Source organism: Schistocerca serialis, chromosome 7, assembly GCF_023864345.2.
Source record: "Schistocerca serialis cubense isolate TAMUIC-IGC-003099 chromosome 7, iqSchSeri2.2, whole genome shotgun sequence".
Taxonomy (NCBI): domain Eukaryota; kingdom Metazoa; phylum Arthropoda; class Insecta; order Orthoptera; family Acrididae; genus Schistocerca; species Schistocerca serialis.
The window spans coordinates 109,317,561-109,339,216 of NC_064644.1; the positions used below are offsets into that span (position 1 = coordinate 109,317,561).

At 38.0% G+C, this 21,656-nt stretch overlaps 1 protein-coding gene across 2 annotated transcripts in view; it reads left to right on the top strand.

The window, feature by feature from the left end:
* The window catches only part of LOC126412068 (zinc transporter 1), a 262,949-nt gene extending 245,651 nt beyond the window's left edge, over positions 1-17,298 (top strand). For both annotated transcript variants that reach the window (XM_050081460.1, XM_050081461.1), the window contains one exon: positions 13,267-17,298. In XM_050081460.1, coding sequence (XP_049937417.1) covers positions 13,267-13,488 — 222 coding nt within the window. In that variant the 3' untranslated portion in view covers positions 13,489-17,298. The remainder of the gene's footprint in view (positions 1-13,266) is intronic.
* Positions 17,299-21,656: the final 4,358 nt, after the last annotated feature.

The window sequence follows — 21,656 nt, forward strand, 5'->3', positions numbered from 1 at the left end:
TTTAACCCAGGACATTGGCATAAAGACTGGTGATCAGAAACTATACATCACTATGTCTCCTCCTCTTCCTGGTGAAACACTGACAGTGAAATATTGATCGACCACTAGGACATGAAGTGGCTTATCTCTGAATCGAGCATTACCGTACATGCGGGCTTTAGCGAACTTGACTACAGAGGGTAGTGTTGTCCACACTAATAATTAACACAAAAAGTAACCCACTGTCAACATAGAATAATTTTATTTTCAACGATGTCTGTAATTTCTAATTCTCACTCATAAAGAATGTGTTCTTACAAATAGCGGATGGTTTGATGAAAATGTTTTCCGCAGTGTCAAGCTCAGCTTTCACATCTTATTTATGGACATGCACGATAGCGTTGCTGCTCAATTTCTGTTGCATCGTGGTGTTGCTCAGGTAAGTCTTCAGTCTTCTAAGGGTGCAGAATGAATGTTCTGCTGTACATGTATAAACTGGTATAATTAAAGTAATCTTTTTCAATTTCGTCACCTCTGGAATCAATTCGCTAACTTACGTATTTGAGGAAAAGAATTGCTTTAAATCTTCTGAATGTCCAATAAAATAATTTTTAGATTTACACACATGTAAATAATATTTCTGGGCAATTTTAATATTTGTGAGTAAGTCATCCGTATAAAATTCGTTTACATAATTGCAATATTTGGTTTTGGAAAGAAGAAATGTTGCTGTTTCTTTGAAGTAAATCATAGCAGCTGCAGAAAATCGCTCCTCGAAACACTGAACCACAATTTCCATAATTTCAAAATAAATTATCTGGTAATAACAACAGGGACTGGTAAAAGCATTGGGTAGAGCGCAGTCATAAAGTTTTCAAGAAGTCTTCAAACTTATTGAACTGTTAGCTCTTGCACATCAAATTTTTTTGCTCAGTTCCAAGTAAGAGCTCAATAATTCATCTAAACTTCCATCAGTTCTAAATAGCGTCACAATATCATACACTATAAATATTAATATAGTCCATGGCTCCTTGGAGCTTTAGGGAGGAATTTTGCAGAAAAGCTTTCAAAACTTCATCTGGCTCTAAAATTTTGATAAGAAGTGTAGTGATGAAGATAAATTCAAAACAGCACAGAAAATTTAAGAAACTTAACTGTTCGTAATTCTGGAAGGTAGTTTTTCAGTGAACTTGTTCTGCAGCATGACCTGACAGAGCTAAAAGGCCGAAGAGCTATAGGATGAGTAATGATAGCATCTTGGAGAGACTCAAATATTGTTAGTCATATGGGGGACCTGCGAACAAAATTGGTAATTTCTTTCACATTTGGAAGATAGTCTCCTACTATGGTCTCATTATGCTTAGCCTGTTGAGTCACAAGGTTCAAAGAATTGGTCAAACAGTGAACATGCAGAATGTGTGGCTCAATTTCTGATTTTTGCTTGCAACCCTAAAAAAGCACCAGTCACATTTGCCACTCCATCCGTAGCAATACCTCTGCATGGCTTGATATCTATAGAGAAACAAGTGAAAACATACATTAATGTCAAAAATACTTCAGCTCCATTCATTATTATAGAAACCAAAAAGTAATTCACTAATTTGAAAATTATCGCCACTGACACATCAGAATCACACCAAAACGTGTCCTTTTTGACATATGTTGCTAGTTTCATCCACAATTATGAAATGGTATTGGGAATATTTTACAAACTTTATTGAATTGTGTAAAACTTTATTAGCTATGTCAAAATCTTCATTTCTTATCAGGGTGTGTATGCCTTGAGACAGCTGGGAAAAATGTGGGAATTATCACATCCAGGAAAAAAGTGGAAATTGTTTAGAATTCCAGGAATTTTTTCATTGTTTTGCTTCAATTAATTTTTTGTCACGTTGACTGGTAAGAACTGATACTCCAACAAAGAATTTTACTTTAGCCTGTTACTGGTGAATAATGTTGGAGCAGTGAAACGTAAATTACACACAAAAATAAAACATTAATTGCAAAGAAAGTGTGACATTTACAACAAAACACAGTGCACGCACAAGTGTCTGCCAACAGCAAAATGTGTGCAATGCTTTTGATGAGCAGGACATCACAACTGTTTGTTTGTAACAGGTCATGGGAAAATATTGTGAATGGTTGGCTGAGCAGCATTACTTTCAAAGTAAAATTGCTTTTATGCAAGATGAACTGTGTTGTGTGTGAGAATGTGTGATGAATTGCTTAAATCACAATCACTTGTGTCTCATTCAAAACTTAACCCTTTGAGGTCCAGTCACACAGAAAAATTTCGGGTCCATAACACCAGCCATTTATGCCATTATTTAAAACTTTACTAGCACCTTTGTGTTTTATGTATCTTAAAGGCTAACATGCTAAAAGACCAATACTGTATGTGGAAGCTTAGCTTTTCTTATAGCTATGCTGTATATGTAGTAATTTAAAACATTAACTTCTCCTATTTGTGTATTCGTACTACGTAATGGTGATATTAGCTGACTGCATCACATGTCCTGCACTCTGAATGTCTGCTCCCATTGGCTGGTGAGATCATGTGACCTGAACTATGATCTGCTGACAAAAGCACATCACAGTCTCAATTCCAGTGCTTTGGAAGCTGCTGTATTGTATTTGGTGGAATTTGCATTTATAGTTTTATAATATGAAAATGTGCAGTGTACATCTTTTTTTGCATCAAAGATCTTTCCAAAACACACTTTTTTTGCTGGGTTTTATTTTCTGAAGTACTGAGAAGTTCTATGCTTTTGTATAAAACCTTTACCATTCAAAGGATTGACAGGTTCTATAGCTTCGAGGGAAAGTATACTGTCACTTAACGTGCAAAAAATGTGTTTTCACTGAGGTATTGAGTATTTTCACCTGGGGAATATTTTATTTTCACCTGGGAAATGTGTATTTTTATTTTTAACTGGGAAATACCTGGAAATTTTTTTGCTGCTCTGTGTACATATCCCACTTCCGTTGTGTGAATGCAATCTGTAATTTGTACACTGAAGCCAAGAGAACAGTTATCAATTGCCTTCAGCAACTAACTCTAACAATCCATTACAGAGCTACTCTTGGAGACATTAAACACTGCACATTTATACATTTATCAGTTGCAGTTCCTTACTACAGCAAGATATATGATGATTTGACTTTTCATGACAATCAAACCTTTCAAACACTTTGTTCCAAGAAGAAAATCCTACTTTAAGTGAATGCTTTTGTTTAGTTTTCTTCACAAAAGGCCCACTACAGGAACTCATTTCCGCATATACAAGACAAAACACTTTACTGCACTTCTTATTGTATGACATCCATTTGTATTTGTCTTCCCATATTTTTGAAAAGAAAGACCACCACCACTATGACCGGGTTTCTTTGTTTCATTCAGTACCGCAGTTGGATTTGAGCCATGTGAAGCAACATCTGCATGTTTCATAGCCAAATCATTTTTCTTCTTTTTTGGGTGAACAATGAGTATATGCATTACAAAAACAAACTACAGTAAAGAAATAAACAAAGTAAATTGTAATTGTAAATGCTACTGCATTGTGTAATAAAAAGTGTTAACTAAAACTTGCTGCCCCACAAAGAATGGTGCTAAATGAGTTTGTCTGTTGACACAAATCAGTTGGTGTAAACCTTTGCTGGCCGTTGCCCATTGGGTGGGATGATAAAAAACTTTCATGATCTTTCTGTGATAGAGTAGTGCTGAGGGTTTTTCAGTTATTTCTGGAGGACTGAGACATGCTAGACCTTGCTTGAATGGGTCAGCACAAATGCGACATCAACATTAGCATAATTGACAGCTTTGAATTTTTCCCCAAATTACTTTTTTACCCATTTTTGTGCAGGTTCTGAGCACCCAGAAAACATTCTGATTTGTGCATGAGCACTAGGATACTCAACAGAGATTATAATTTTAATTAATATTTTGTTTATACTGGTTGCTGGTGAGGAGGAAAGTTAGTTATTAGTATTTTATTAATGATCTCATTCATAAGCAGCCATATCGCAGTCGCTCAAGAAAGTTATAATTAAGCTTTACTTGTTTAATCAGAATCGGACGATGACTCTCCTTATCCGCAGTCTCGATGATTCAAAGCGATCTGCAATCCTGTGTAAATCAAATGTCTTGGTTTTCTTGCGTTGCTTAGCCTGTCGGGAAACCTCAGATCAAGCGGAAAGTTTGCTTTGATAGCGTTTAATTATTCGATGAAATAATGGAGCTCGTGGATCTAATAATTGCAGGTTTGTTTCCAATTCATTGGAAGTTCCCTTCTGATTACCAACGAAACGACACCTCTGTGCAAATTTCCAATTAGAGAATACATACATAATGAAATTCCTTACACACCTTTGATGTAAATGCTCAATATATATTTTCTTGAGTAGCATACAATATATTTTCAATCTCCTTCTTCCAGTAATATCGATAGCAAAATCACAATTATTCAATGTGGCTATTCGGCACAGAGGAGATCCTAGAAGTCCACTCAACACACGAGAGAGAATATTACAAAGAGTAATTATGCGCTCATGGAATAGTAATAATACTGTACTACTTTGCGCATTGATTCTGCGAGTGTATAGATGGTCAAGTAGGGAATTCACTCATAGAATTGTGCAGGAATAATTAGTGGAATATAAAGAGAGATTACAAGATGACATCCCTCCTCACAACTCGTATACATAGTGTGCCTAAAAAGTTCGGCGAATGGTATCAGACAACAAACAAAACAAGATACAAAGAAATATTCTTTATTGCCCTTCAAAATCGTCACCACCCACCACAACACACTTTTGACAGTGTTCATACTGCTTCTGGAAACTATAAGCAGAGCCCTCCTGTGAAACCGATCGCAAAACGGCTGTCGTGCAGTCTTTGATGGCATACACGTCCGCACAATGTTCACCTTTCATGGCGACTTTCATACAGGGAAATAGGTAGAAGTCCACAGGAGCCAGATCAGGGGAGTACAGAGGGTTTTCAAGAACACCGATTGCCATTTTGATTCTGGATTGAACTGGTAGCACCAGGTCTCATGATGATGGTGTTCAGAAACAATGGATCCTGGTCACACATGGAAATGAAATCGCCTGCAGTTTCCATCTGTTTTGCTTTGTGCTTGTCTGTGAGCTTGTGGACACAACATTGGCAGCCAATCTTCCACTTACCCAAATCATCGCATATGATGGTGTGCACCGTGTGCCCTTGCTAATGCTCTATTCCTCCAGTCAATCTGAGAATCAATTGCTGATCTTGTGCCAACATTTGGCGCACTTTCTTGATCTTTTCTGGGGTCTGCTTGTCGATAGCCGACCTGAACGTGGCTCATCCTCAGTTGTTTCCTTCCCTTCACGGAAGCATTTAAACCATTCGTAAACACACTTTCTGCTCATGGCTCCCTTCCTGTACACATGCACCAACATTCCATGTGTCTTTGTTGCAGTCTTCCACAACTTGTAGCAGAACTTGATGTTTACACGTTGCTCCATTGTGCTGTGACATTTCCTCTCACACTGACTACGTTCAACTGTCCACAGTCTATTTACACAGCCAGTCACATGTGGTGCATGCTGTATGTCAGTTCTCCTCAAGCCTCTGAAGACCCATGCGCACATGCGCCAAGTTGCTGTTCATATATGACACCATTCACCAAACTTTTCAGACACACCACGTGTCACATCATGAAGGAAGGTGGCTAAAAGCATGATAAAGCACATTAAATAAGTCAGCTTAATTTGTCAAAATTTTCCTGTCTCACATCTACCAAAGCTACTGGTTACTTTTTCAGTAATTTTACACTAAACATTTAAGTATTTCATTTATTAAACTGATTTAACATTCATAAGCTAACCTGTCCTGTTTTAAGAAGTACAGGAGAAGTAATATTAGAAAATGAAATTCCTCTTATGCACTTGCTTTATAAATTGTACTCAAACAGTGAAACAAACATTTCCATCTGGCAGTATTATGTATGATGCCCTTTTTCTCCATCAAATACAAGAGGAGCAGCATTAATTTGGTTTCTGGATACCAATGCACATTGAATGTGCAGATGCAGCAAAAACTGTTGTTAAGATTTCCAGTATAGATGTGCTTTTTGAATGTGCCCACTAAAGCACAATAGACTTCTTCTTTCAAAAAGCTTTGTAATGGTTAATGATTTCATATATGTCTCAGTGATTCAGTAAAAGAAAATAAAAAGCAGTGTAGTTTTAGCGTTGGCTGGTATCTGGCTGTAACCTACTGCCACTTGGTAACTGTTATGAGACAGGTGCATTGACCTGTTTCCATTTATAGCATTACTTTATTCAACATGACTGTCTTATGGAGGACCACCTTGCGAGTATCTGTTCCATTATATCCATGTTTCAGTGGCTTTTCATATTATCATTCACAGATATTTGTGGAATGTCTCTGTGAGTAATAAAAGGGCTTTCTCAGTATTTTTTTGTATTTTATGTAGGTGACCAATCAGATACGAAAATTGTATTTGTACTGTGTCGATTCAGATGCAGTGTCTGCTGAATATATTCACATCATCAACTACACTCTTGATAGGGTCATCATTTTATAAAATATAACAACTTTGTTGCCCTAATGTGAAAAGTAAAGATACATATAATGTAATCTGATCTAATAACATCTTACGTGTCTGTGACGTAAACTGACTTTTTATTACAGACCTCCATTTTTTTACCATCATCCATTTTCCAACTTGGACCAGCAGCTGTGCCCCTTGCTGCAGTGGGAGCATTTCTCTCTTCACCACATTAGTGCATAGTAGCTATTTATTTATGCAACACGCAAAGTGAACATTTCTGAGCATTCCACTAGGTCACAGTAATCAATTGTACCCACTTGTTTCAAAGCATGATCTCACTCTCACTGCATGTTTTACCTGCAGGAAAAGGTTCAATTTTAGTGTCAAATTCTACCTTGCTTAGGCTTCCATTTTAGGCCACATGCACTGAAAGACTGTATTTTAGTCTGATTTTAAGTTGTGCTATTGTTGTTGTTGTTGTTGTTGTTGTTGTGGTCTTCAGTCCTGAGACTGGTTTGATGCAGCTCTCCATGCTACTCTGTCCTGTGCAAGCTTCTTCATCTCCCAGTACCTACTGCAACCTACATCCTTCTGAATCTGCTTAGTGTATTGATCTCTTGGTCTCCCTCTACGATTTTTACCCTCCACGCTGCCCTCCAATGCTAAATTTGTGATCCCTTGATGCCTCAAAACATGTCCTACCAACCGATCCCTTCTTCTAGTCAAGTTGTGCCACAAACTTCTCTTCTCCCCAATCCTATTCAATACCTCCTCATTAGTTACGTGATCTACCCACCTTATCTTCAGCATTCTTCTGTAGCACCACATTTCGAAAGCTTCTATTCTCTTCTTGTCCAAACTATTTATCGTCCATGTTTCACTTCCATACATGGCTACACTCCATACAAATACTTTCAGAAACGACTTCCTGACATTTAAATCTAAACTCGATGTTAACAAATTTCTCTTCTTCAGAAAAGCTTTCCTTGCCATTGCCAGTCTAAATTTTATATCATCCCTACTTCGACCATCATCAGTTATTTTGCTCCCCAAATAGCAAAACTCCTTTACTACTTTAAGTGTCTCATTTCCTAATCTAATCCCCTCAGCATCACCCGATTTAATTTGACTACATTCCATTATCCTCGTTTTGCTTTTGTTGATGTTCATCTTATATCCTCCTTTCAAGACACTGTCCATTCCATTCAACTGCACTTCCAAGTCCTTTGCTGTCTCTGACAGAATTACAATGTCATCAGCGAACCTCAAAGTTTTACTTCTTCTCCATGAATTTTAATACCTACTCCAAATTTTTCTTTTGTTTCCTTTACTGCTTGCTCAATATACAGATTGAATAACATCGGGAAGAGGCTACAACCCTGTCTCACTCCTTTCCCAACCACTGCTTCCCTTTCATGCCCCTCTATTCTTATAACTGCCATCTGGTTTCTGTACAAATTGTAAATAGCCTTTCGCTCCCTGTATTTTACCCCTGCCACCTTCAGAATTCGAAACAGAGTATTCCAGTTAACATTGTCAAAAGCTTTCTCTAAGTCAACAAATGCTAGAAACGTAGGTTTGCCTTTTCTTAATCTTTCTTCTAAGATAAGTCGTAAGGTTAATATTGCCTCACGTGTTCCAACATTTCTACGGAATCTACATCTACATCTACATCTATACTCCGCGAGCCACCTTACGGTGTTTGGCGGAGGGTACTTATTGTACCACTATCTGATCCCCCCTTCCCTGTTCCATTCACGAATTGTGCGTGGGAAGAACGACTGCTTGTAAGTCTCCGTATTTGCTCTAATTTTTCGGATCTTTTCGTTGTGATCATTACGCGAGATATATGTGGGCGGTAGTAATATGTTGCCCATCTCTTCCCGGAATGTGCTCTCTCGTAATTTCGATAATAAACCTCTCCGTATTGCGTAACGCCTTTCTTGAAGTGTCCGCCACTGGAGCTTGTTCAGCATCTCCGTAACGCTCTCGCGCTGACTAAATGTCCCCATGACGAATCGCGCTGCTTTTCGCTGGATCATGTCTATCTCTTCTATTAATCCAACCTGGTAAGGGTCCCATACTGATGAGCAATACTCAAGAATCGGACGAACAAGCGTTTTGTAAGCTACTTCTTTCGTCGATGAGTCACATTTTCTTAGAATTCTTCCTATGAATCTCAACCTGGCGCCTGCTTTTCCCACTATTTGTTTTATGTGATCATTCCACTTCAGATCGCTCCGGATAGTAACTCCTAAGTATTTTACGGTCGTTACCGCTTCCAATGATTTACCACCTATGGCATAATCGTACTGGAATGGATTTCTGCCCCTATGTATGCGCATTATATTACATTTATCTACGTTTAGGGAAAGCTGCCAGCTGTCGCACCATGCATTAATCCTCTGCAGGTCCTCCTGGAGTACGTACGAGTCTTCTGATGTTGCTACTTTCTTGTAGACAACCGTGTCATCTGCAAATAGCCTCACGGAGCTACCGATGTTGTCAACTAAGTCATTTATGTATATTGTAAACAATAAAGGTCCTATCACGCTTCCCTGCGGTACTCCCGAAATTACCTCTACATCTGCAGATTTTGAACTGTTAAGAATGACATGTTGTGTTCTTTCTTCTAGGAAATCCTGAATCCAATCACAAACCTGGTCCGATATTCCGTAAGCTCGTATTTTTTTCACTAAACGTAAGTGCGGAACCGTATCAAATGCCTTCCTGAAGTCCAGGAATACGGCATCAATCTGCTCGCCAGTGTCTACGGCACTGTGAATTTCTTGGGCAAATAGGGCGAGCTGAGTTTTACATGATCTCCGTTTGCGGAATCCATGTTGGTTATGATGAAGGAGATTTGTATTATCTAAGAACGTCATAATACGAGAACACAAAACATGTTCCATTATTCTACAACAGATTGACGTAAGCGAAATAGGCCTATAATTATTCGCATCTGATTTATGACCCTTCTTGAAAATGGGAACGACCTGCGCTTTCTTCCAGTCGCTAGGTACTTTACGTTCTTCCAGCGATCTACGATAAATTGCTGATAGAAAGGGGGCAAGTTCTTTAGCATAATCACTGTAGAGTCTTAAGGGTATCTCGTCTGGTCCGGATGCTTTTCCGCTACTAAGTGATAGCAGTTGTTTTTCAATTCCGATATCGTTTATTTCAATATTTTCCATTTTGGCGTCCGTGCGATGGCTGAAGTCAGGGACCGTGTTAAGATTTTCCGCAGTGAAACAGTTTCGGAACACTGAATTCAGTATTTCTGCCTTTCTTCGGTCGTCCTCTGTTTGGGTGCCATCGTGGTCAACGAGTGACTGAATAGGGGATTTAGATCCGCTTACCGATTTTACATATGACCAAAACTTTTTAGGGTTCTTGTTTAGATTGTTTGCCAATGTTTTATATTCGAATTCGTTGAATGCTTCTCTCATTGCTCTCTTTACGCTCTTTTTCGCTTCGTTCAGCTTTTCCTTATCAGCTATGATTCGACTACTCTTAAACCTATGATGAAGCTTTCTTTGTTTCCGTAGTACCTTTCGTACATGATCCAAACTGATCTTCCCCGAGGTTGGCTTCTACTAGTTTTTCCATTCGTCTGTAAAGAATTCGCGTTAGTATTTTGCAGTTGTGATTTATTAAACTGATAGTTCGGTAATTTTCACATCTATCAACACCTGCTTTCTTTGGGATTGGAATTATTATATTCTTCTTGAAGTCTGAGGGTATTTCGCCTGTCTCATACATCTTGCTCACCAGATGGTAGAGTTTTGTCATGACTGGCTCTCCCAAGGCCATCAGTAGTTCTAATGGAATGTTGTGTACTCCTGGGGCCTTGTTTCGACTCAGGTCTCTCAGTGCTCTGTCAAACTCTTCACGCAGTATCATATCTCCCATTTCATCTTCATCTACATCCTCTTCCATTTTCATAATATTGTCCTCAAGTACATCGCCCTTGTGTAAACCCTCTATATACTCCTTCCACCTTTCTGCCTTCCCTTCTTTGCTTAGAACTGGGTTGCCATCTGAGCTCTTGATATTCATACAAGTGGTTCTCCTTTCTCCAAAGGTCTCTTTAATTTTCCTGTAGGCAGTATCTATCTTACCCCTAGTGAGACAAACCTCTACATCCTTACATTTGTCCTCTAGCCATCCCTGCTTAGCCATTTTGCACTTCCTGACGATTTCATTTTTGAGACGTTTGTATTCCTTTTTGCCTGCTTCATTTACTGCATTTTTATATTTTCTCCTTTCATCAATTAAATTCAATATTTCTTCTGTTACCCAAGGATTTCTATTAGCCCTTGTCTTTTTACCTACTTGATCCTCTGCTGCCTTCACTACTTCATCCCTCAGAGCTACCCATTCTTCTTCTACTGTATTTGTTTCCCCCATGCCTGTCAATTGTTCCCTTATGCTCTCCCTGAAACTCTCTACAACCTCTGGTTCTTTCAGTTTATCCAGATCCCATCTCCTTAAATTCCCACCTTTTTGCAGTTTCTTCAGTTTCAATCTGCAATTCATAACCAATATATTGTGGTCAGAATCCACATCTGCCCCTGGAAATGTCTTACAATTTAAAACCTGGTTCCTAAATCTCTGTCTTACCATTATATAATCTATCTGATACCTTTTAGTATCTCCAGGATTCTTCCAGCTATACAACCTTCTCTTATGGTTCTTGAACCAACTGTTAGCTATGATTAAGTTATGCTCTGTGCAAAATTCTACAAGGCGGCTTCCTCTTTCATTTCTTCCCCCCAATCCATATTCACCTACTATGTTTCCTTCTCTCCCTTTTCCTACTGACGAATTCCAGTCACCCATGACTATTAAATTTTCGTCTCCCTTCATTACCTGAATAATTTCTTTTATTTCATCATACATTTCTTCAATTTCTTCGTCATCTGCAGAGCTAGTTGGCATATAAACTTGTACTACTGTAGTAGGCATGGGCTTTGTGTCTATCTTGGCCACAATAATGCATTCACTATGCTGTTTGTAGTAGCTAACCCGCACTCCTATTTTTTTATTCATTATTAAACCTACTCCTGCATTACCCCTATTTGATTTTGTATTTATAAACCTGTAATCACCTGACCAAAAGTCTTGTTCCTCCTGCCACCGAACTTCACTAATTCCCACTATATCTAACTTTAACCTATCCATTTCCCTTTTAAAATTTTCTAACCTACCTGCCCGATTAAGGGATCTGACATTCCACGCTCCGATCTGTAGAACGCCAGTTTTCTTTCTCCTGATAACGATGTCCTCTTGAGTAGTCCCCGCCCGGAGATCCGAAAGGGGGACTATTTTACCTCCGGAATATTTTACCCAAGAGGATGCTATCATCATTTAATAATACAGTAAAGCTGCATGTCCTCGGGAAAAATTACGGCTGTAGTTTCCCCTTGCTTTCAGCCGTTCGCAGTACCAGCACAGCAAGGCCGTTTTGGTTAATGTTACAAGGCCAGATCAGTCAATCATCCATACTGTTGCCCCTGCAACTACTGAAAAGGCTGCTGCCCCTTTTCAGGAACCACATGTTTGTCTGGCCCCTCAACAGATACCCCTCTGTTGTGGTTGCACCTACGGTACGGACATCTGTATCGCTGAGGCACGCAAGCCTCCCCACCAACGGCAGGTCCATGGTTCATGGGGGGGTTGTGCTATTATGAGAAAGTAATTGTACATATTTGTTTGTACATTTTCATAAAGTCATTTTCTTGTCCTCCTGATTCATGTAAATTTTTCAGCCACATTTCTCTCATTGTACGTGGAAGTGTTAGCAATGATAGTGTTGAACATGACAAAAATATAACAATATGACAAAAATATAACAATTTTGTACTGAGCCCACCACCTCTTTGTGAGCATGTTTTGCACTTCATATGAACGTGATAAAGAATTATTTCACTTCGAGTCTCATTATGACCTATTCATAGCTTAGGTGTTCTACTGCAGATGGTTTTGTTTTTGCTTTTTTAAAGTAACTGTAAAATGTAGATGTTTATTAATTACAGAATAGCATCTGTGGGTTGCAGATCATGCGAGGCGGACTTTGCATGCAAAAGAGGTAGTCTTGAAGAATATGAATGAAATGTACAATCTCTTTGCATGCTAAACTCCCAGCATGTGGAGATAATTTGACATCTTTCATTATAACTGGAGTAAATTAGTAAAGTAGATGAAGAGAAGTCAAGTCTTTTCAACATTTTCTGCTAATTTTTCCACACAGATTTAAGTGCATGGTTAAACTTGCTTGCATAACACGCATATTAACATACTAGTTACATGCTGTTTATATAGTGCATTAAGTTGTTGATCTGATTTGTGCTACAGTGTGCATCTGCATCCACTTATAAAGCAAAAGCTAAATGGCTATTAGTAATGACCTGAACTGTTTGAAATATAAAACAGCACACATTTATTTCATATCATAATAGAAGCTTACATAATTTGTGCATAATAGACAAAGTTAACAAAAATGTCTCCTGCCCATGTGTACAAATTCTGTTCTGTAAAGTAGTGTATATCACAGATCTTACATATAATGGAAAAATCCCCTTTTTTTCATGACTTGTTTTTTGTGAAATGTTCATCAGTTGGATGTTTATACCACTACAGAAGCACACACAAATAAAACAGTTAACACGTGTTGATGGCAACTGTAATCTGTAAAGTTGTGTCATCTGATCCACTGTCGGTGCAGGGACGAGAGACGCCATCCCCGGGTGACACGCCTTACTTGTGCCGGCAGCGCAGTAGTGCAGCTAGTTTGGGTGCAAGGCAGCAAGAGCTGAGCGAGATGGAGAGCGGTAGGCTGCTGGGCGGCGTACCGGTCACAGCTCCCGGGCTGCCATCACCTTCCCCTCAGGGTGCTGCAGTGGTGCCCCTGACTGGAGTACAGCCTGGCCAAGAGTCTCGTGTCTGACAGTGGCCACAGGCACCCTCTTGCTGAGAGGGGGCTACAGGAGCCAGAGTGATGCACGTGCTTCCTGCGACTCGAGATATTTATTACTGTTCATTGGCTCACTTCTAGGCAACTGCAGGTTAGAGAGCACCTTGTATGCATAAGTTGCCGTCTTTCTGTGTGGTTAATCAGGTTGCCATCATTCCTCCCACCAGCATTTTCAAAGTGCCTGAACATCTGGTATTTGCAATTGGGTTTTGTGTACAGCCTCACAAATAGTGTACTCTGTTACAGAATCTGCTTATATAAGCTTATTGCCTCATTGTGTAATATATCTGTGTGTGTGTGTGTGTGTGTGTGTGTGTGTGTGTGTGTGTGTGTGTGTACCAGCACATTCATGTCTTTACATGTACACACAGTATGCATGAAATGTTCTTGTAAGACAATGGGCACGCACAGTGATGCAAAATATTTCTTACTGAGGTCTATCTTGTGTGCAAAAATGTGTGATGAGCACCATTTGGTAATCCTCAAGACATCACTAACTTACTGCCATTCCAGTAATAAAATGATCCGCAGTAAAACTGTTAAAGCACGAACTAATTTGTTTTTTAAGTAGTGGAAATCTGTGAATATTGAACACTGAACAGTATTAGTGGCTGAATTTTTTTTCTGTTGCTAGCATGAAAAGAATTATGGTTCGTTTCTCGTAATTTTCCTGTTGTTGATCTTTTATAAATAGCCTAATAAAATGCTACCAGAGATAATGACACAATCAGAAAAGTATTTCCACTTTGGAAAATCTATTACGATGATCTGCTTTTATAAAAAAAATTGATTTTTGTTGTTACATAATCACAGGAAAAACAAATTTAGAAGCTGTCTACATAATATAGTTTGCAGTTAATTTCTGTTTTCACTGGTAGCTATTACGGTCAGAACATAGTTACCAAGTAGCTGAAGTGACATTGTGTGTACACACATATAGTTTGAAAGCATGGTGCGGAAATACTGTTGAGTCAAATAGGAAAAAAATGAGGGATTCCACAGCACGCATTGATATTTGCATTCAAAAATGATTGTTTATAATAAAGCTGAGTATTAGCTCCACAATCTTCTTAACGTTGTTTAGCGAGGCTGCCTGTGTGAAAGATCCCAGACAAATGTTTCTCTTATATTGCATGCCAGTTTCACTCCCATCATTTATCAGTGGAACAGCATCTTATTTTCTTTCCATCTAATGTAAGGAATAAAGAGAGGGCCTGAATGATTGCTTATGGCTTCCTAGAGCAGTGTTATGCAGTAGCATATTTACTTGTGAAGAAGCTTACTTGTGAAAAAGCTGAAATCAGTAAGGAAAAATAAAATGATGATGCAGAACGTGGATAATTTCGTGATATGATTTTTGTTTTTACTGGAATAATTTGAGAAGATGAATGTTGTAACAATATATGAAAAAGCAGGTCAAAAGCATTCATGTAGTCATAATGCTCTCCTTAAGTCTCAGGACAGAAGTGGCTATCAGGAGTTTTTGTTGAAATATTGTGGCATGCCATATCATGAGTAGTGAACCACTGCTAGGCAGTTCTCTGTGAAACAGAATTCTGTTTGAGAAGTGTGAGTCACTTGCAGTTGTCTTCATTAGATGTTAACAAATATGTGCACAGTAATGAAAGACAGAGCTAAAGCCATCTGTTCAGCATTTAATGTCCTATCACTAATAACCAGAAGCTTTGAAAGTTTTTAAATCTCTGTTGCTCATATTGTACTTGTATGTCAAGCACAATAATGTTGGTCCAAAAAAAGTCATCTATAAGAACTTTTTGATGCAAAGTACTCACACTGACTTTTTAAATTATTATTATATTCTTTTGTTGTTCCTCATTGGCTTAACTGTTAGAGTAACTTGAAAAACTTTATCATGTTGTACGTAACTTCAGTGTAGTTTATGTTGTCCAACAAAGGAGTGTGTCAGATTTATTGTGAAACACTCAGAAAGAGAGAACAGCATTAAGGAATACTTTCAACACATACTGCTTCACTATAGTGACATTAACATCCTTGTAAATAGGAGATGCAATGCTCTATCCTGTAGTGAAAGAACATGTGAACAGTTTTGCTTACATGCCTTGATTATTGTAAGAAAAATATTTGAATGTACTGCATTGTCTATGCTACTGAGAGTTTGTTGGGAATTAGTGTTTTTAGAGGGGTTTGGGAGGGGGTGGAGGATTTTCTTGCTACAAAGGAATGGAGGAAATGAACAGCAGCATTACTGCAGTAGTACTGTTGTCATAAAGATTTCAGTGAAGTTTGAAACACATGTTTATTACTGAGAAGCAAATATTGTAGCAAATGTGACTATTTACTATTTCGAGAGCAAAAGCAAATTAGAATGTGGGAATTTTTATGGTAAAGGCTTTCCAAATTGAACTTACTGAGAATAAATGCATGGTTGGCATAAAAGTACATTGAATATTGGGATTTATGTTGTTTGTGTGGCATAGATGAAGTCAGTGTAGTGCTAAAAGTGGCATTTTTATGGCTGTCATTGTTAAAATTGATTTCAACAGACTTGTGGGAAGACAGAAAATACTGCAACTTCCTGTTGTTTAAGGTTGCCAATCTCACATTGCTATAATTTTATAATTTACATTATTTTATAAGTTACTACGTGCTGATTGCTATACCTGGTGTAGTTGAAAAACTCCTTCAATGCTGCACTTGAATGAGAAAGTTGTAGTGCTGAATGCAGCACCTTAAACAATTAAGTGGAAGTTTGAGAAATCAGTTTAACGTGTGCCCCTGCTATTTCTGGCTCAAGAATAACTACAATCATCTGTGTCTTAAACTGAATAACGTTTTGTTAAATGTTTGTGAACACAAATACGCACAGTTTTGTAGACTTACTTTGGCTTTATGTGTTGACATGGTTATTAAAACTCCACTAGAATTTATTTGTTAAGTGTTTGTCAGGAACTTTTTCCTTCTTAACCAAGTATAAGTAAAAATGAAGAAACCAATACAAAAACTATATATATACATTGCTCTTCCAAACTGTTCGTGTTTGGTGTTTTAAGAAATTCATATATTCCCAAGCTGTTAAGTTTTTTTTTTTCTATTTGCCTTCACACAGAAGATATTGTTAATAATTTCATCACTGTAAATGGATTTTAGCATGTGAAAATCCTAAGGAGAAATTGTAGCAGTTGTATCTAAAATGTAGAAGTGGTTAATTTTGTGAACACCTATGCAAGTGTTTGCATTGAGACACCTTGGGCTGTGATTTATTATTACATATAATGTAATATGCTGTGGGTCAGTTTGAAAATTCAGTTACTTGCAGATGTCCATGTAGTCTTATAAAGATATTTTTGAATAAACTTTTTTATCCTGATATTAAATCCCTCTGCAATAAGGTTGGGATGGATGTTCAGTAATTGTTGATGTTTATAATGTGCTCTTCAGAACATTAAGTATTTTAGAGTACTGTGAAATTATGATATTTGTTAACAGTGAGGTCATAAAACTTTTCTTGTGAGCTTCACACCTAAGAATAGTGTTCAGGTTTGTCCTAGTAAGAAAAAATAGTTGGTTGTGTGTGTCACAATATTTTTTTCTTGTTTCGCATTTGCTCCCACTTTTCTCGGAAAGACAAAGAACTTTGAAATGAGTTCTATGTTAGTAAAGTGTCATGCTTGGTGGTGATCTCTCCATTATGTATTCTGACAAGAGAAGAAATGTATTTATTTTATGTTTAATAGATGTTACTGATCTGACCAGAACAGAAAAGATTACTTGAAATAAAAACTTCAAAATGTTCTGTTTGAATGTGTGAATCATTGATTAGGTTATAACACATTTCCTGGTATAACAGTGTGTGCACTGTAAACTTAAGATTTCTCTTGCTTTTTGCTCAGTAAGTTGTAGTCTTTTGCTGTCCATTATTTCACTGATGTAACAGAGTATGTATAGATGATGGACAATTAATTATGCTCCCATAGTAACTTATGTCTTAGTGTACCCAGTTGACCTATGTAATTTTGTCAAGTACAAAACTACTCACTCAAATGGCAGCAGTGGATGTGCTGTGTATGTAACAGATAAACAGAATTCAATGTTCACATTACGCTGTTACCCTAACGATTTGCAATATGGGACAACAGTTTTCCAATTAGTTTATTATGTCAGCCTCACAAGTAATTTTTAATACAACACCAATAAATGTAAATTTTACCTGTGTTCTGTCACAGCATGCATATTGACTAGAAACTTGTTGTCCTTTCAATTTCTTCTTTGCTGAATTTTACTGGTGTAAAATTCTCTGTTATGGTGCCTTTTTCCCCCAAGTACATCCATGTCACACTATTTTCAACAATTGTGATCTGATACGGCTTTGTAGAACTCGTGTGTTGCCTCTTAGTTATCTCCACATCTTGCCTCCCAAGTTATCTCCACACTTAGTTTATAGGACGTGATCCATAAAGAATAGAGGCTGAGGCATTCTGCATCTTGCCACCTCTTTGTACCCCAACTTCTGTGGTTCTTGCCATACCAATTGTGTGTGAAAGGGGCATTTAAAAGAAATAGATTTATACTTCATATTTCTTGCCTTTACAGCCTTCAAAATTTGTGATCTATTGAGGCTTTCATTTCCCCATATTTCAGTAACATGTTTGTTATTACTTACAAGTAGGTGTTCTGCACTGGTTAAGTGACACTCTGCTATCTTGATGTGTTGATAGTTTCAGTAGTCATCTTTTATTGCACAAAAATTGCATAATAATTCTATCACTCATATATACCATTGTGATTTTACCATTTTTTGCTTCTCAGACTTAGATCTTCAGATTGTCTGTATCTCATATATTGACATAATTTTCATAACAATGTTTTTGGTTTCATTCCCATTATTTGTATTAACTGTGAATGAGAACTGCACAGAGAAATAATAGCTTTCTGAACTGCACTCACAAAAAGTAAAATGAAAAAACAATGCAGTGGAAACTGAGATTTCCCATGCTTATCTTCTAGGTATTACCTTAGGTATTACCTTGGTTGTTTCTCATGTATGTTGCTGTTGAAGTTCGCATAACTGCGCATTTGTGGGGTGGAACTGTTTCTTCACTGCATTTGTAGCATCTGGTTATAAGATTTTTTAATAGAAATTTCTTGTTTGTGTGATGATTGATGGGAGCAGGCAAGATGATCTGTATAAAATGAGTCTGATGAATCTCCAGCAGTTCGGTTTTTAAATTCATAGCTGGCAGACATTTAAAAAATCTTGTCGTCGTCATTGCCTTACTTAGACAAGGGAAGGATAGCAACAAGACTTTTGATGTTGAAAGATGGTGAAAAGCAGAAAATATTCTGGTTATGCTGTTTTTTTGTTTATTAAGTTAAAACATTTGATGACAAGACCAAAGTTAGGATCTCACCTATACTCAATTGAATGTAGTATTTTTGTTAAAATATTACATAAATATTGTTTACTGTTAATGATGACCTTAAAAACAGATCATATGTATAAGCATTTACATTATCTGTATGCTTCACTACTTATGTGAGATGTTTAATTATTATTGTAATAATAATAATAAATGTTATATTTTTTTGTTACAAAAATTTTTACATTGATTTTGACATATACAAGTTTCAAGATGCATTATTAACTACCATATTTAGGTCTTTCATAATCTCCAATAAGAAGACTGATATTCAACATCCCTTTGAATGAGGGCGTGTAGACACACACACACACACACACACACACACACACACACACACACACACACACACATGCCTCGAGATGACTGGGTGTTTGTGTTGTCCTCATCATTTCATCATCATCCAGGAAAGTGGCGAAATTGGACTGAGCAAAGATTGGATACTTGTACGGGCGCTGATAACCATGCAGTTGAGCGCCCCACAAACCAAACATCATCATCAACACACACACACACACACACACACACACACACACACACACACACAAATAAATATTTAAAAATATTTAAGCCTGCATTTTCCATCACCCTTTACATACAATGTTATTAATCCAAATCCAGTTTAACCCATGATTAATTTTGTAGGTTTCTTGGGGATGTTTTTGTAACCATATATACACAATTTGCGAAGAAAGCATTATTTGTCGTACCAGCTTAGGAGTTTCATACAAGGATGAGTCACTGCACGGTCTGAGGCGCCTTGTCACAGTTTGCGTGCCCCCTCCCCCCGCCCCCATTGAAGATTCAAGTCCCCCCTCAGGCGTGTGTGTGTGTGTGTGTGTGTGTGTGTGTGTGTGTGTGTGTTGTTGTTTGTGTAAGTTAGATTAAGTAGTGTATAAGCCTACGGACCGATGACCTCAGCAGTTTGGCCCCATAGGAACTTGTCACAAATTTCCAAGAATGGGTCAATAATTTAAAAAGAAAAAAAAGAAAAAAGGTTAGAATATGGGTAGTGACATCAGTATACTGACTCCCAACTTGAAATTTTGCTTTTCAACTTGCTCTCCTTGTAAATTTAAACACTTATTCAATCATTTGACATAATCTCCTTTAATGAGAATGAACATTCTTGTGCCATCTTTGGCATCCAGTAAATGACTTCTTTGCTGCCATCTGACCTTCAAAAGTGTTGAAACAATTAAAAATCACACAAGACTAATATGGGGCTGTACAATTGACTTGCAATAACCGCTGTGTTTTATTGTGTACAGGAATTATTATCCAGAAGGAACATGACTTCTATCAGCAGCCCAGGTCATTTCCTGCATATTGCCTGTTGCAGTTTTGTCCAGGAGGAGGAAATGGAGGAGTGTTTGAAGAATTAGGTCCTGTAAGATCCAAAATAAATTTAACTATGAGATATTATGGACAAGAGTGAAAGAGTTAGTTGATTTAAATTAACAACCTGACATATTTATTGGCCACTAGATTCAGGCACATTGGTTGTAGCATTGTTCAAAGGTAGCCTAAATTCAGTAGCATGGAAATAACCCAAGCACAAGTGGTGACTCTAAAACTACCCAGTGGAATGCTATGCAGACACTGTCAACAGTTAGGACACACATTCTTGTGAGGTAATGCTATATAAATTGTCTGGAACTGCCTTTCGAAGAAATATTCTAGACCACCTGTTTACCAACAGATCCAATCCTTTCACCAGCGAGAGAGGGCACTAGATTCCGTTACAGGTTCAGTGGTCACCAAAAGCAGAAAGCTCATCAACAAAAGTAAGAGAATGTTTGTATTTGGATGGAAAGCGAATGGCCGTACTGCAGTGGTGACACCGCTTCCCATCAGATCGCCGAAATTAAACACTGTCGGGCTTTGCTACCACATGGATGGGTCACCGCCCAGGTCTGTCGAGTGCTGTTGTGAAGCAGTGTGCACTCAGCCCTTGTGAGATCAATTGAGGAGCTACTTGACTGAGAAGTAGTGGCACAGGCCAGAAAAACTGACAATGATCTGGAGAGTGCAGTGCTGGCCATGTGCCCCTCCGTATCCACATCTGGTGATGCCTAAGAGCTGAGGATGGCATGGCGGCTGGTTGGTACTGTTGGGCCTTCATGGCCTGTTACAGCAATGAATCATTCACAGGAAACCATGGGGAGGATTACAGAAATGAGGAGGGGGAGGTACTATTAGACAAGTGTCCGAGAAATAAATGGGTAATTGGTAATGGGTGATACAAGAGAAGAGACAATCACAAGTTTGTGGTTGGAATTTGAAACAGATACCCATAATAGACTATAATATAATAACTGAAGAAACCCAACAGCAATGAAAGTGAAAGTGATGCCAGTATTAATTTTGAAGGCAGCCACTGACTATCGGTAGGGACGTTGTATTCAGGATGGGTACATATGAGGTTGGAAAAGTTGGGAAAAAATTATGCAGGAAACTGAATGACAGAAAAACCCAAGTGATATACAGTGAAAAGATTAAGACAGAACTTCCCAAAGATGAGGGGAAGGATGTATAGGAAGAATGGAGTCAAACAGTCCCTAGTCAAAGCAGCAGAATAAACGTGGAAGGACAGCAACAAAAGTCACACAGAAACTCTGTGGCAGAATGTGAGAATTACAGAAAGTCAAGAAGAATAACAACACATGGAGTGAATCCTTGAAAAACAGAATGGAAAATAATAGAGACAGATGGACATGACTAAGCAGAGAAGCAAAGAAA